Source organism: Mustela erminea, chromosome 13 (assembly GCF_009829155.1).
Source record: "Mustela erminea isolate mMusErm1 chromosome 13, mMusErm1.Pri, whole genome shotgun sequence".
In the NCBI taxonomy this organism is placed as follows: domain Eukaryota; kingdom Metazoa; phylum Chordata; class Mammalia; order Carnivora; family Mustelidae; genus Mustela; species Mustela erminea.
In genome coordinates, this window is record NC_045626.1 from 18109758 (window position 1) to 18126354 (window position 16597).

General features: G+C 41.2%; 1 protein-coding gene across 4 annotated transcripts in view; it reads right to left on the reverse strand.

The window, feature by feature from the left end:
* Positions 1-16597, reverse strand: part of WDR7 (WD repeat domain 7) — a 363555-nt gene that overhangs the window by 75079 nt on the left and 271879 nt on the right. Inside the window, exon 26 of one of the 4 annotated variants that reach the window (XM_032310820.1) lies at positions 9451-10451. The exons of 2 other annotated variants lie outside the window; for them this stretch is intronic. In XM_032310820.1, coding sequence (XP_032166711.1) covers positions 10394-10451 — 58 coding nt within the window. In that variant the 3' untranslated portion in view covers positions 9451-10393. Of the gene's footprint in view, positions 1-9450; positions 10452-11537; positions 12645-16597 lie in introns of those variants that run through there. One more of the 4 variants, XM_032310819.1, reaches the window with a different exon arrangement.

Consider the following 16597-nt stretch of genomic DNA (forward strand, 5'->3'; position numbering starts at 1 on the left):
GGTCTGGGGTGGTCATCATCCAAGAAATTTAGTCACTGGTCCCACACTTTCATTACTGCCCACATGCAACTGGGGTGATCCTTTTCTTTTTTTTTCCCAATAAATAAATATTTATTTATCTCAAATCATTCTTTTGGCAATATTTTAAATCACTTCTGTCCTTTGAAAATTACCATGGCCTCAGGGTTCCTTTGACAGACTCATCTTCCAATTACTCTGATCATTTTTTAAATTTTATACTTTAAAAAAATTTTTTTATTAACATATATTATTTGCTCCAGGGGTACAGGTCTATGAATCATCAGGCTTACACATTTCACAGCACTCACCATAGCTTATACCCTCCCCCGTGTCCATAACCCAACCACCCTCTCCCTACCCACCCCTACCCCCAGCAACCCTCAGTTGGTTCTGTGAGATTAAGAGTCTCTTATGGTTTGTCTCCTTCCCAATCCCATCTCGTTGATCCTTTTCAACCGTGAATTAAATCACCTTTCTCTCATGTTCACAACAATCCTTCAAGATCCTTGTGCCGGGACCCCATCTCTCAGACTTCATCTTCTCTCTTCCTGTTCACTCTGCTCTAGTTACACTGATTTCCATGTACTTTCTCGAATATGCCAAGAGTGTTTCCACTTGGGGAGCCTGGGTGGCTCAGTTGTTAAGCGTCTGCCTTTGGCCAGGTCATGAACCCAGGGTTCTGGGATCAAGCCCTCTGTCAGGCTCTCTGCTTACTAGGAAGTCTGCTTCTCCCTCTCCCACTTCCCCTACTTGTGCTCCCTCTCTAGCCATGTCTCTCTGTGGCAAATGAACAAATAAAAGCTTTTTTTTTTTTTTTTTTTTTTTTTTTAAAAAAAGAAGGTTTCCACTTTGGAGCTCTAACACTTGCTGCACCCTCCACTTGAAAACTTCATCTGCCTGATATCTCCATGGCTTGTACCCTCCCTTCATTCAGGTCTTTGTTCCAAGGTGATCTTGACTAAGATCTTCATAGGCCACCTTATCTAATATAGCAGCCCTTCCTCCATTATCCTGTAGTCCATTATCCTATTTTGTCTTTATTGTACTTAACCATCCCTCATATCAAACAATATTTTGCTTATAGCTCATTTCTCTCCACCAGAGACTTTATCTTTTGCTGAATGTATGAATACATAAATGTGGTCCAAATGAGCAGTAAAAAGTAATGCAGTAAGAAGTTCAAACACTATGCCTATCCCCCAGTGAACTAGTGTAAAACTATGCAAAACATAATGATTTTTATGGCCAATGAATATTTTATAGGGTCTAAAATAATAATAATTGAGATGGGGAAATAAAAGAAACAAAACGTGTCCAAAAAAGTTAGGCAGAAGAAACAGAAGTCAAGAAGCTGCCATGATCCCTCTAAAAATAAATTTTTAATTGAGACAAGTAACTGCAGATTTATATGAAATTATCTATAAAGGTCTCTGTCATCTGGGTATGTTAGCATGAGGCTGACAGTTGCATACTGGAAACTATTTAATTATACCTTAGGGAACTAGAAAAGACTACCTGAACTGAGATTCAAGAAGGCAAATATAGTCTAAATAATGATGCATACAAGAAAGTATGTATTTTCAGTATAAATGTTGTTATGGAAATAAAAACTATGCTGTGAATCTGCCAGATATACTGCCACATGTAAATGTCAATGAACGTGGTATTATCACACAAAACATAGTTAAAAGAAATAATAACTTATCGATCATCAATAAACACTGGAATAGGTTATTTTTCCAAAGCTGTCTCTGTGACTTCAACTTTCCATGACTAAGTCACAGTGGGGTGTCAGCCACCCCACAAATGGGTGTGAAGCACAAATGTGAATTGAGTGCAGGATCCTGGAGCAAATCATTTTGCTTGCAGAGTTCGCCAACACCCAGTGCCTGTGTCTCTAAATAACTTTGGTACTCTCTATTTATAGTCTCCTTTAAATTGATGACCTTTTAATTTTTATTAAAAATCACCTTCAAATAAGAGAACACCGAAGTGAAATTCAAAAGTCAATTTGGAAACACAAAGGAAAAGGCAATACCCAACTCTCGGCAAAAATACGATTTGGGAGGAACCCAGAAACCGGTAACATCCCTTTCTTAACCATGACTTTGGTATTTTCCAATGATCTCAGGATGCTGAGTTACTATTGTCTATCATATCCTTGAGCATTAAAAAGCAACAAGAAACACTCTGTTGATAATCCAAAATTAATCTCCAGGTTAACAGGAAACCATCTAAAATCTAAGGATGTGGAACAGAATGGGGGATATAACCATCTACAATTTAGAACTATTTACAATTCTCTAACTACATGACTTGGAGCTAACATTTACTGAGTACTGACGGTAGAACAAGCACACGTACTTTCATAAGCCATTGAGATACTAGGATTACTGAGTGGCTTTTAGAAATTACTGACGTTGATTTAAAATGGTTCACGAACTTTTGACTCTTTTTGTTAAAAAGGTCTCAAGGCCATATGGACTCTAAAAAAACTCAAAACACTGCCAATAGGTACGTAGTAAAAAGGAAGTCCTCCTTCTCACACCCCCTCCCTTACCAAGGATGAACCACTGTCAAGGATTTGGTGGAACTTCTGAGAGATTTTTTTTTCTTTTTTTAAAGGTTTTATTTATTTATTTGACAGACAGAGATCACAAGCAGGCAGAGAGGCAGGCAGAGAGAGAGAGAGGAGGAAGCGGGCTCCCTGCTGAGCAGAGAGCCTGATGCGGGGCTCGATCCCAGGACCTTGAGATCAGGACCTGAGCTGAAGGCAGAGGCTTTAACCCACTGAGCCACCCAGGCGCCCGAGAGATTTTTCTAATTCTGATGGCACAAATGGTATCGTGTTACACATATTACCCTGCAATCTTCTATCCTTCTCTCAACACTACAAGGAATGTTGCCCATGTCAGTATCCATGATCCCATGTCATCCTTTCTCACCCCTGCATCGTGCTCCTGTGTGTGTAAATTCTGTGTATGAATATTCCCTTCCTGACAAGTTATACTGCATATGGATCCTTATACATAGAGGTGACTGTTTCCGTAGGATAAGATCCCCAAAGCGAGATTCTGGATTAAAGTATACACACATTTTTAATGTGATAAGCAACGGCAATTTCCCTTCAATTCCCACTAAAAGTGAAAGAGTGCCCCCAGTTGGTATTACCCACCTTTCTACCTTTCCCACCAACACCAGAGAAAAAATGGTTATCACATTTTAATTTTAATTTGCATGAAATAACTTTTTAGATTGATTCATTCAGTTACTCTCAGCTGGATATGCATAAAAATTTCTTGATTAATGTAAACAAAAATTATTTAAAAGCTAATCAACGCTCTGCATCCCTGTACTCATCGGGCATTCCAGATGAGGGCTCAGACTTTCTCAATATCCACATGTTCCCAATAACCCACAAAAAAAACCTGAAGCCCTAAACACAGGCAAACCTGTTCTGTGGGAAAGGACAACAGGCCTTCCGCAGCACAGCGACGTGCAGAAGACACTGACCATAGAAGGCACCACTGACAAGGCACCTGCCCCAAGCCCTGTGCTGGCCACTATGAGATGCCAAAAAGCTCTTCTGAGGGCCACCACGTGAGGGCTAGGAAAATAATGAGTACGTTTTCAAAGCACTGGCCATCAGCTCTCACAGGCGCACCCCTGCCATCAAGGGCAGGGGCACTCCGTCAAGCAGGAGGTACTCCACAAAATGTGTATCGACACTGCCCCCAGAACTCTAGGTCCCCGTGCTGCTCATGTGTTTGCAAGACTTACCCGTGTGCAAAGTGGCTTTGGCGAAGGCACCAGTTCAAGGGGACCTGTGTTAGTTTTGTGGGGGCGTGAGCAGTAAAGGGCGGGGAAATGTTTTCTAGAAGTGCTTCTTTCCAAGGGAGGGCACCAGTTCAAAAGACAAAAAGGAAAAAAAATCCCTCATTCTGGGATGGTGATGGATACGGGTGAATTCCATTTGAAAGTCATCACCTCCTGTCCAGCCTCTTGTCAATTTTCAAGAGTCAACAGATATCTCCTGAATAACACTGTTAAATATTTAATAGGCGAATTACTTCCCTTCTGGAAGAACTTGTTATGGGCACACTGTAGCTGGAAACACCTCCTATGTTGTACAGGCAGCAGCATTTCCCCAAGGGAAATAGTGTGCATATTAAGGATGTATTGGTGCCTGGGAAAGAGTTCTTATTGCCTGACTCTGCCACTGAGTAACTTTGTGACCTGGAGCAAGTCACCTGCCTATTCCTTGGTTTCTTGGTTTCCTTATATGAATGCAGGAACAGTAAGAGTACGGTTGTTGTGGGAATTAAATGAGCTAATACATGCACAGCACTCAGAATAGTGCCTGGCCCACAACAAACGCTTCCTATCGTGAGTACACGCACACTTCAGCACCTTTCATCACCATCACCATAACCAGCATCATCTGCACCTCTGAAGATAGGCTACAGAAAGAATCAAGTGCTATTAACATGCTAAATAAGGGAAATGAAAGCTCCCACATATTTCATACTTATTTCTTAAATACTTGTGATTTGCCAATATAACCTGATAGTAACTGCAAATTATTTTAGTTTCAGCTTAAAGTTGCTGATACTAATAAAAGGGATTTTGGGTTGAAACTCCATGTATCATTTCAAACAGTCTGAAAAGTAACCTTTCTTTCCATTATACAGGGAAATGGAATAGTCCTGGAAGCTTTAGAGTTTTGTTTTGTTTCATGAAGAACTTTAATATTGAAAAAACAGTCTTTCTGTCGTAGAGTTTTTAGGAGTAGGGAAATGGACTAAAATGGTTTGAGAGTGACTTCTATTCACCAAAGTAAAGAGTTAACATCTGTAGTTATTATAGAAAGTAGACAATAAAATGGTAACCAATTTAAGAATTTTCCTGGAAGTTAGCACAGAAGCTGTTTACATCCTATTATTGTTATCACCATATGGGATAAGAACAAACCACAGGTTTGGAGGAGTTTTTTTTAAAAAATGAGCTTATGCACTGTTCTAAAGTAGATGGTATTCATTTCCTTACTGGATTTTAAGTGCCCATTTAGGGTGAACAGAGCTGAATCAGCTTTTCACTTGAAAAGCAGAATCAATCAGTCTGTCTACATAATAACAAAGTTTAAGAAAAGGTAAACTGGCTCTGAAAATACAGACTTTTAACTCTTCTGTCTAGATTTTTTTTTCTCATTCAGCTCAAAAGTTTACTTGTTTTACTTTGATTTTATGGACTCTTCTCTATGTTACAGCTTTAACAGTTTTACCAATGATTATTATTTACTTGAATTTTCTAATATATATCAAATTTAAATTTTTTTAATTTTTTTTTTTTTTTTTTTGACAGACAGAGATCACAAGTAGGCAGAGAGGCAGGCAGAGAGAGAGAAAGGGAAGCAGGCTCCCTGCTGAGCAGAGAGCCAGACACGGGGCTCGATCCCAGGACCCTGGGATCATGACCTGAGCTGAAGGCAACGGCTTAACCCAGTGAGCCACCCAGGCGCCCCATATATATCCAATTTAAAAGAAATACACACTCACCGTAAAAAAGAAACACAGAGAACATAGAAAAATAAACAGTTAAGAAAGTTACCCTTTACTACCAACCCCTTCAGCACCTCAGGTAATCCTGAGAAAAGCTTTGGAGTATGCCCCTTCCAGATTTTTCTCCTCTTCATATGCATATACATACAAGCATGAATATAAATCCTCACAGTTTTCTTCTTCAAAAATGATTTTTATGTGCCCTTCTGAAACTACTAATCTCTCCGTGAGTTACTCTTCTATTTCTGTCTTCCCAGATCAGTAGAAATGGACTGACCTCAATCTTTTTAACAGCTCTATGGTATGTCACAGATCTAGTATCTTTTAATGGGAACAACTGTTGGCAAACAAGAACTACATTTAGAGGACATGAGCGAATAAAAATGTTTTAACATAAAGTACATTTTCTACATGAAATCATGCTAAGGGGTTCCCAACAAAGGTCAGCTAAGAGATAATGAGCTAAATCTAGCAAAACCATAAAAACATTTTAGATTCCAGGGTCAATACTACTAAAATGCTGATGATTTATCCATTTATAATTAATTAGAGAAATTTATACCCGGAGCCCTTTCAAGTTAGTTTCCTCCTTGCCACTACAAAATCTGTTTAGTATCTACTAAGAAGTCCAAGTATTTGAGCCATTGAATATATAGTTCAGGCCTATGCATAGACTGTTTGAGAACTCCCTCATTCTTGGCAATGAAATATGCAACGTAAAAGCATATGCACTATAATTTTTGCAAAGCAATCACTGACTCATTAGTTAGAGATTCACAACTACATTTAAAATACTGTTTTAGTCAATGACAGCCGATTCTATATATGGAAGTACCTCAGGTTTTGGAGTTAGAAGGATTTGTCGGCCTCATAAACATCTACTCATCATTTTATGTTCAGCGAAGACATCACCAGTTCTCTTTTTCCCTCCAGCACACTACTAGCCGCTCCCTCCTTCTTCATTCCTTCCCATCCTCCCACGTGTCCCGGAGACCCTTTTATCAGAGCGCTACGACATCTCTCCGATGCACCGGCCGTCTCTGCCAAGCCGGCGTGAAGGCTTCTGAGGCAGACAGAGCCATGCCCCACTGACCAGTGCAGCCGAGCAGCCCGGGCTGGCCAGGCACCGCACACACAGAACAGACGCACGTTATGTGGCCGCTGAGTAAGGGAATCAAGTCTGCAGAAAACCTTACTCCAGAAAAGCCCCACGACTGCTTAAAAATTATTTTACTTTGTTAAGTCACCTGAACTCCATGTATTGATTCTTATTTATTCGGTGACTTTTTTTTCTAATTTTGGAACTGGGTACTATGATTTATCATTTATCTGGCAAAACCCAGTCAATTAGAATATTTCTTTTCATACCAATTTTCAATTCAAAAAACAAACACTATCTAGCATTACTTAGAATAACCGGATGGCATAGACCATAACAGAGTGACTAATTAATTAAAATTTCTCATCACTGAATGATTGAGAATGATACGCTGTCATCAAAAATAAATACTGAATGCTCGCCATTACACATCACTTAAGTTCATATTGATTTCTTGACTCTTATACTAGATTATGTACTTTTTTTAAATGGACTTTACTTTAAAAAAAAGATTTTATTTATTTATTTTGAGAAAGAGAAGGAGAGAAAGTGTGTGTGAGCAGGGGGTAAGGAGAAGAGGGAGAGAAGTAGACTCCCCACTGAGCAGGGAGCCTGACTCCCTCATCATGCCCTCCTCCCACAATGCAGGGCTCAATCCCAGGACCCTGAGATCATGACCTGAGCCAAAATTAAGAGTTCAAAGTTTAACTGACTGAGCCACCCAGGCACCCCAAAAATGGACTTTACTTTTTTTTTTTTAAAGATTATATTTATTTATGTGAGAGACAGAGTGAGAGAGAGAGAGAGCAAGCGGGGAGGGCTGGGGAGGGAGAAGCAGATTCCCCTGCTGGGCAGGGAGCATGATGTGGGGCTCGATCCCAGGATCCCACCTGAGCTGAAGGTAGATGCTTAACTGACTGAGCCACCCACTGACTTTACTTTTTAGAGCAGTTCTGGGTTCACAGCAAAACTGAGCAAAAAGTACAGGGTTTTCCCAAATACTCCTCGCCCCCAACACGCACAGACTCCTCTATTATCAATACCTACCTCCCAAGAATGGTGTATTTGTTACAAATGATGAATTTACGATGGCACATTATCATCACTCCCAGTCTGCAGATTATATTAGGACTCATTCTTGGTTTGTCCATTCAATGGGTCTGGACAAATGTAAAATGACGCATTCACCATTCCAGAATCACACAGAGTAATTTCTCTGCCCTAGAAACCCTGTGCTCCACCCACTCATGCTCTCTTCCCACGAACCCCCTTGGTAGCCACTGATCTTTTTATTGACTCCACAGCTTTGCCTTTTCCAGAATGTCATATAGTTGGAATCAAACAGTATGTAAGCCTTTTCAGACTGGCTTCTTTCACTGGGTAATAAGCATTTAGGGTTCCTCCACGTCTTTCAAGGCTTGACAGCTCATTTCTTTTTAGTGCTGAATAACATTTCATTGTCTGGATATACCACAAATAATAGGCTTTTAAAAGCACAATGGTGATTCTATGTTAAAACTATGTTCTGATTTCTACCTAATTGACTTTTTCCATAGAACTTCAACAGGTTAAAAAAAAAAGCTTAATAAAATAGGTACTTCTCATGTTTTCTTCTTAAAACCTTTAACTTATTTTTCGTACTAATTGAGTCCTTTGTTCATTAAATAATCTGCTGTTGGTTCAGATTTGATAGTTAATTACTTCAAAGAATTTTAGGGAGAGCATTAAAGAAGCTGCAGCGTCCTTACATTAAGAGCATATAACATGTCTCAGATCTTATTAAGAGATAGGATGATTGGTAATCATATATTAATAAATGAGTAATGTGGAAAGATTTTAACACTTTCGGGCTCTAGCTTGCAGCAGGTTATTACGCACTGGAAAGCCCCTCATTTTCCAGAGGAGGAAACAGAAGCCTACAGACATGTCCAAGGCTGCCCAGCTGGGTGTGACAAAGGCAGGAACCCCCCCCACCCCCCACAATCCAGAACTCACGTCCCACTGCCAGCAGTCCCAGGCGTGCTTAGAGCAGTTCTCGAAGCATGCTCTGTGTCAGACCCGCCTTGGTAGGAACACTAAGATGCTATTTTCCCTTTTCACTCTCATTTTCTCACAAGCATGTAGCTGACATCCAGATTCTCCATGGTGTGAGCTATCACAAGCAGAAGCAGATACGAGAATCTGGCCGACTTCTACTGCAGACGTGGTAGATTGGAAAAAACCCAAAATGATGCCATTCTTCTAATTTGCTTTGTTTTAGAAAATATAATCTTTCATTAAAATATTACTTATGTGAACATTTAACAGATTACTTTGAAACTTCTTAATTTTAATTTCAAATATTGCAGCAAATATGGGTTATATTGATAGTTATAACCCACATAAAAATTCTCTGGGGTCCTCGGGGTGCTTGGGTGGCTCGGTAGGTGGCACAGGAGGTGACTCCTGGTTTTGGCTCAGGCCATGATTCGAGGTTGTGGGATCCAGCCCCACATCGGGCTCTGTGCTCAGTGCAGAGTCTGCTTTAAATTCTTTCTCCCTCTCCCTCTGCCACTCCTGCTCACGCTCTCTATAATAAATCTTAAAAAACAAACAACAACAAAAAAACTTCTTTGGGGCCCTCAATAATTTTTTTTTAAAGATTTTATTTATTTATTTATTTGACAGAGAGAGATGACAAGCAGGCAGAGATGCAGGCAGAGAGAGAGGAGGAAGCAGGCTCCCTGCTGAGCAGAGAGCCCGATGCAGGGCTCGATCCCAGGACCCTGAGATCATGACTTGAGCCGAAGGCAGCGGCTTAACCCCCTGAGCCACCCAGGTGTCCCGGGGCCCTCAATAATTTTTAACTGAGACCAAGAGGGTTGAGAATTATTGACTTAGAGTCTCCTCTCTTTGAAAAAGTAGACTCTCATTTTCTCTCTCTCCTTCTATGTGGAGGGTGTGTGTGTGTATGCGTGTATAGAATATATATTTTAAGATTTCATATATAATCCACACCTTTGAGAATCTGGTTTCAATGAAATAAAAGCAAGCTAAATACAGAGTAAGTGCTTAGGCTGCCAAGAAGAGACTATAGGATAACTTTGGAATCAACAGGATGAGATGCGATTTAGGACTGGGAAGAGGCAGCCGAGGAGGAGAGGAGGCTAGGACGGCAGACGTGAGAGAGGGTGAAGGAGCTGCCTGCCCTGTCCCTTTGTCCCAGCAGCACGTCCTGTGAAGCCTCGCTGCGGGCACAGGGTCTTCGGGTGCGTTCTCTCAACAGCCAGGGGTGCTGGGAACGTTAACAGGAAAGCGACCAGACAGGGCCCCTGCTCTTAAGCACCTAACGAGGAAGTGCAAATATGGACAAGGTGACTTCGGATGACATCAGCCCGATGCAGATAAAATGGCAGTGTTATAGTGGTGGTGGAGAGGCCGTGCGAGACGAGGGGGTCAGGGGAGTGGACGTGAATGAGGAGACCAGACAGGCCACGTCAAGATCTGGAGGAGGGAATAGCAGGAACCAAGGTCCCGGAGGAAATACGTGCGGGTCTATGCAAAGAGCAGGAAAAAAAACACTGAGGTGCTCTCAGCATAGTGAGTTTGAGATTAGGATTTGGAGAATACAGGTCTAACCCGTTTAACATAGTATCTGTAACACGAGTCCTTAAATGATGGGAAGTCTGGCCGCCAGCTTGTCGGTATCACAGCGCGTAACACACAAAGTCCAGGGTCAAGCAGGCCCCCTTCCGAGAGCAGCGGCACCGCACTGCGGCGAGAGCCAGGAATCCCTAGAAAAGCGAAGGGTCCTTTAAAGTAAGTAGGATCGATTTCAGGATTTGTACTGAGCCTCAGAAAAACTAATCCCTAGTCTTCCTGAAGTCTAGCCTACCTCCTCCTCGGGCACTGGATCTGGGAAAGGTTATGATATAACCTATCTATCAATCTTGGGGATTTAAGGGCTGCAGAGTGTGCAAGAGCTTTAATTAAGAAGAAGTAAGTTTCCCATTTCAGGGCAACAAAAGGCTCTGCTACATCAGCCGTTCTCAGAGGGTGGTGTGCATACGCCTCGGGGCCTCGGGTTCCTGTTAGGAAGTGTGTGAGATCAAAACTACTTCTGTGAGATATTGAGGTATCACTCCATCTGTTCTTTGTGTTGACTGCACAGCCGGTGTCAGAGCAAGGCCAAGTATGGTGCTGGTGCGTTAGCCTCAGCCAAGGCCACGGCCCTGTGGTCTACTGGCTGCCATTACATCTTCACGGCCACGCGCTGCTGGCAAGCAGAACTAAACCCCAAGGCATTTTCACTTGAGAATGTCCCTGATGAGGCAGCAAAAATTATTAACTTTATTTACATTCTGACCCTTGAGCGCCTGTTGTTTTAACATTCAGTGTGACAACACGGGAAGGGTACAGAAAACCCTCCAGTATGCAGCAATCTGAGCATTGTCTCAGGGAGAAACACTTGTGGGATCAAGGAGCAAGTTAAACCAGTTGTTTGTTTGCTTGTTTGTTTTTCCCACATGACGCTGTTTGTACTTGAAAGTATAACCCCAGAGACAAACTGTGGTTATCGGGACCTGGTTTTTTGGTAGACATTTTCTTGAAAATCAACTACTTTATTCTTGTCCAAGAAAACAACTGACAGAACTTGCTGCCAATAATAAAATTCAGGCTTTCAGGTACAAATGAGAACTCTGGCTTCCTACACCACACTGGCTTTTTCAGGAGATCAGCAGTAAATATTAGCAAAAGTGATGTTTTTGATACTGTGTGTTGCAATATGACAATATATGGACAACTACATAACTCAGGAACCAGTACTTTCCAAAGACAAATGCATAATGTCACAAAATCATACATGGGAGAAAGACCCATTCAAACTGCAAGATGTACCAATGGGTTTAATACAACAGCATGAAAAGTTCATTATGATTACAGATTCTACATTGTAGCTAACCTTTAAAAATGATCACATGACCACATGTTGCGTTTTGGTGAACTTCTGAAGAAGATGCAAAATTATATTAAATTATATTAAAAAGGCTTCTTGAAACATTTTCAACTCTGTATCTATGTGAGGCCAGATTTTTCACCACATACTCAATTAAAACAACATATGGCAACAGATTAAAGACAGGCACAGATATGAAAGTCCACCTGTCTCCTATTAAGTCAGACATTAGAGAAATCTGAAAAAATGTTAAGCAATGCTACTTTCTCAGTATTTTTCTGGCAAACTAGTTATTTTTCATAAAAATATGTTTTTATATCAACATGAACTTCATTTAGTATTTCAAATAACTCTTTTGGGTCTTTAATATTTAAGAAGTTCTGAGACCAGAAGGTTTGAGAATCACCAAAGACTGAAAAATACTGGACAATCAAAAAACTATAAAGGGGTGGGGGGCGGGGAGAGGGAGAGGGAGAGATGAGCAAATGGTGGGGCAAAGATCAGAGCAGAGTAGCCCAAGAGGACACGAGAGGTGACAAAATGGGCAGAGCGCAGACTCCACTTCCGGGAGGAGGAGAGATGAGAGGCCAGGAAGCAGACAGATGGGATGCAGGGGGAGGGAGGGCTGCTCAGTGAGAGAACAGAGCCTGCTTCCAGGCCGAGGACGAGGTGCCAGAAAGAAGAGAGGCTAATGTGAGAGCAGCGTTCTCTAGAGAGAACAGTCCGAGAGGAAGCGAAAGAGGACGGAATGAAGAATGCAGCAGGAAGAGACCGGGGCCTGGAACACAACAGGAGCCATCCCGTCCTCTGAGGAGATGACACAGCTGTCGCTTGGTGAGTCCATGCCTGTGGACTGTCCCCTGCAGAGCACAGAGCAGGTGTGAGATCTGTTCAGCAAAGCTGGGCTTCACTGTCATCCGACTGTCCGCACAAAAATGTCCTTATGCTTGTCCGTTCGTAAAGTGAAGGATGAAGACGTAATGGGTAACATAAGGGCCTTTTCGGATTCAACAGTCTACAGCTTGCCGTCCTATAAAAATAACGCAGCAAGGTCACTGCTGCAGTGAACTCACTGGCACCATTTATTGCGACGAAATTAAGGACTAAACTCACGAAGTGGCCTAGCTCGTGTCATTATTCCACTCAGTCCTTGAGTGTCTGCACCAAGTGTTTAGACTTTCTTCACTAAAAACGGAGACGGAGCCGACCAAAGGATTTCTTTTCAACCTGTGAGTCTATTTGACAAGTCTTTAGAAGGCATAAAAATTAAATCACTCTTAGTTGTATGTCAAATCAATTGCCTCAACTTAAGGGAATAAAAATACTTGAAATAAGGATCTATCTGGGAATTTTGGAGCATACTGGTTTGGCCAGAGAAGCCCTCGCCTTCTTGCTAGGGGGCGCTCTAAAGGAAGTGGATCCGTAAGTCCCTTCAGCTTCTTAGCAACGTGCGTAACTGAGGACTCAAGTGACTAAAAAATTGCATTTAGAGGCACATGTATCTAGTTGTTGCTATGAAAAAATCGTGAAACCTTTTATATCTCCAAGTATAATCATACTTTCCCATCAACTTACAATTTCATTTTTAAATCCCTAATCCTTTATTTGCTATGCATTATGTCACTACTAGTCCACAAGAACATTAATAAGATAGCCTCAAATTTTAAAATAACATTATAATTTCATTCTATTTCCAGAGGTATTTTATCTTTCTTTCTAACTGAGATTTCACAGGCAGTAGCTTACAAGAGCTTACTCAATTTTTTATCGAGACAAGCAAAAGAGTATTTTTACAAAATAAATTAAGAAACATTTTAAAAGTCTATGTAATACATACATGTTCTATACTGCTTTTCTCTTAGTTCAGTAGCATCTGTGTATTTTTACACTTTGATTTTTTATGCTGCTGCATCAAATATAGTCATATAAAATAAGTCACAGGGTTTATATGGTGACCGAAAGGGGAAACTTAATCAAACTGAGTCAGGCACGAGACGCTCAGTGTTGACTGGTCTGTTATATGAGGGACTTCACGAGGATATCCAAGTTCAGCAACACAACAGTTCGTAACTATATTTTACTTTTTTTTTTTAATTTAAGATTTTATTTATTTAATTGTCAGAGAGAGAGAGAGAGCAAGTGAGCACACAAACAGGGGAGTGGCAGACGGAGGGAGAAGCAGGCTGCCCTGCAGAGCTGAGCTAAGGCAGACACTTAACTGACTGAGCCATCCAGGCATCCTGGGAACTACATTTGAACAAGGAATTCTGGGAAAACTCCAGTGATGTTTATCTTCCACTCCTTGAAAAAAGTTAGTTCTACTTTCTTGGTGTCTAGGATATGTTTAACTGTGGACACTGTATTATTTATAACCAGGCAGTTAACTGTACCTCACTCGAGAGCCCTCAGTACTTCTGCCTCCAACGACAGTGACCTAGAGTGCCAGCTGATGCCTCTTTGATGATCATCTAGGAGCTTGACAAAGGCAAAGCAAAGGCCAATGAGTCCACCGAGAATCTGGAGGGATTCATGTCTTCAATGAGTTACCTGGTTGTACCTCTGACTTTGCTTATTCACAAACATAAATATTCAATGTTTCAAGAATCTTACTGCTATAAAAGGAAGGCACCTTATTTCCTATATAATAATACAGCCTTATTTGTTATAGTGATGGAAAATCTGGCAGAACCATTTTGTGGATCAGCTTTTTGAAGGATGTATATGCTATAATCTCTCAAGGGCACTGAAATTTAAGTAATTTTCTTCTATTATTAATAGACACTTCTATATTATTAACAATATTTCTGGAACTAATGTGGATTAGGAAATATTTAAATTCATGACTATAAAGTTTATATAGCAATTAAAATCATGTGATTTTTGTATCTTCCAGTAAATAAATATTTACAGATACATAAAGTTCTCCAGGAAGACCTAGGATCATTCAGTTAACACAAGGACTTTTAAAAAATTTTTTAGAAATGGGTGCCTGGATGGCTCAGTGGGTTAAAGCCTCTGCCTTCAGCTCAGATCATGGTCCCAGGGTCCTGGGATGGAGTCCTGCATGAGTCTCTGCTCAGCAGGGTGCCTGCTTCCCTGCCTCTCTCTCTCTGCCTGCCTCTGCCTACTTGTGATCTCTGTCAAATAAATAAATAAAATCATAAAACAAATTTTTTTTTTAGAAAATAATCAGTTGGATTCAGGGTAAAATTATTTTTGTGGCCATGGCTTTTGAAATAAGATTTAACACATGCATCTACTTCCCACAGACCTATACATACATATACATTCACATACTCCATCATGGACTTGGGGAAGGTACAAGAGAAGGAGCGGTCTGAGGTCTGATGATGAGGAAGGAGAATGGGAGATGGGAGACACGACTGAGAGGCAGGCAGAGATTTGGCTTTGAGCTGCCTAAGGGCCAAAGCAAAATTTTCAAATGAAACCCCTGGTTATGTGGAAGAAAAAAAACAACAACCAAAACACATACTAGTTCCTTAGAACCAAACAAAAAATGCTTGTTGTCTGCGTTTAAAAGAAATGTCTTGAGTCTTCACGGAAGGGGGCACTAAGCAAAGTGAAGCATGACGTCAGCACGAGCCCTACACTAAAGCACTGGCCATCTTCTCCAGACACTCTCCCGGAAGATTCCTCCATGAAAACTGCAGGCGTAGTCCTGAAGAGATCTTGGGGACAGAACTGGGAAGGAGACCAGACACTATGGTCCAACAAGGCAGCTCTCTGATGGTGTGTAATTTCCTCTACAGATATAAACTCAAACATGTAGAAGAATAAATGGACCACGTGTTCTGGTTTGGTTTTTTTGCTGTTACTGGACTATGTGTTTAATTTTTTTGTTTTGTTTTGTTTTGTATTATTTTTTACTTATTTATTTTTAAAGGTTTTAAGATTATTTAAAGATTTTTATTTATTAATTTGGGGGGCACAAAAAGGGGGAAGGGTGGAGGGAGAGGGAGCAGCAGGCTCCCCGCTGAGTGTGGTGCCCAACATGGGGCTGGATCCCAGGACCCTGAGATCATGACCTGAGTTGAAGGATGGCCTGTGTGTTTTTTAAACTAGCTCTGGTTTTTTTCCAACCGAGTTTTAGATAAAAGCCAATCAATGACCAGTTTGAAGTTAGCATCTTTGGCAGGCATTTCGTGATACAGTCTAAGGGCAACTCTTTAAAAACTAACAGGGCATCACCAGAGCGAAGGAAGTCAAGGAATGTCTTCAGGTGTTTCCTTGGTGTTCCTCTGAGCTTATTCAATATAGAAGCAAGTAAGCATTCACGGATCCAAGGTTTTATATAACAGAACATGGTCATTATGCACAATGACTCAGGTTTTGTGTTTCTTCGTTTTGGATTTTAGAGTACTCATTTTCAAACTTGAGGGTACTTAAAAATCATCAGGGGAGGCCGCCAAATGCAGTGTCCCAGGCTTTGTAAGAGTCTGAGGAGGTGTCTCTCTGGTGGAGCGTAGAAATCAGGTAATTCTCCTGAAGATGGTCTAGGAACTGCACTTGGAGATCATTATTCAGAGGGCCCAACTGAGAGTGAGCCCTCAGTACATTTTTAAACATCACCTCCCCTGTGTCCTTAGTTCTCTCAACCAGTGAGTGCTCGCTGTACTATGTTTAATATTTAGTTGTGTAGGGGCGCCTGGGTGACTCAGTGGGTTAAGGCCTCTGCCTTTAGCTCCAGTCATGATCCCAGGGTCCTGGGATCAAGCCCCACATCGGGCTCTCTGCTCAGCAGGGAGCCTGCTTCCCCCTCTCTTTCTGCCTACTTGTGATCTCAATTTCTCTGTCAAATAAATAAATAAAATCTTAAAAAAAAAATTTAGTTGTGTAAGCATCCTTCTAACACGTTCTTGAGAGTCACAAAACCTCTAAAACTACAGGGTCTGTAAGCTACATACATACTGTATGTCTTTTATATGAGGACTCTCAGTTGCATGTAGAGCTCAGGCTTATAAA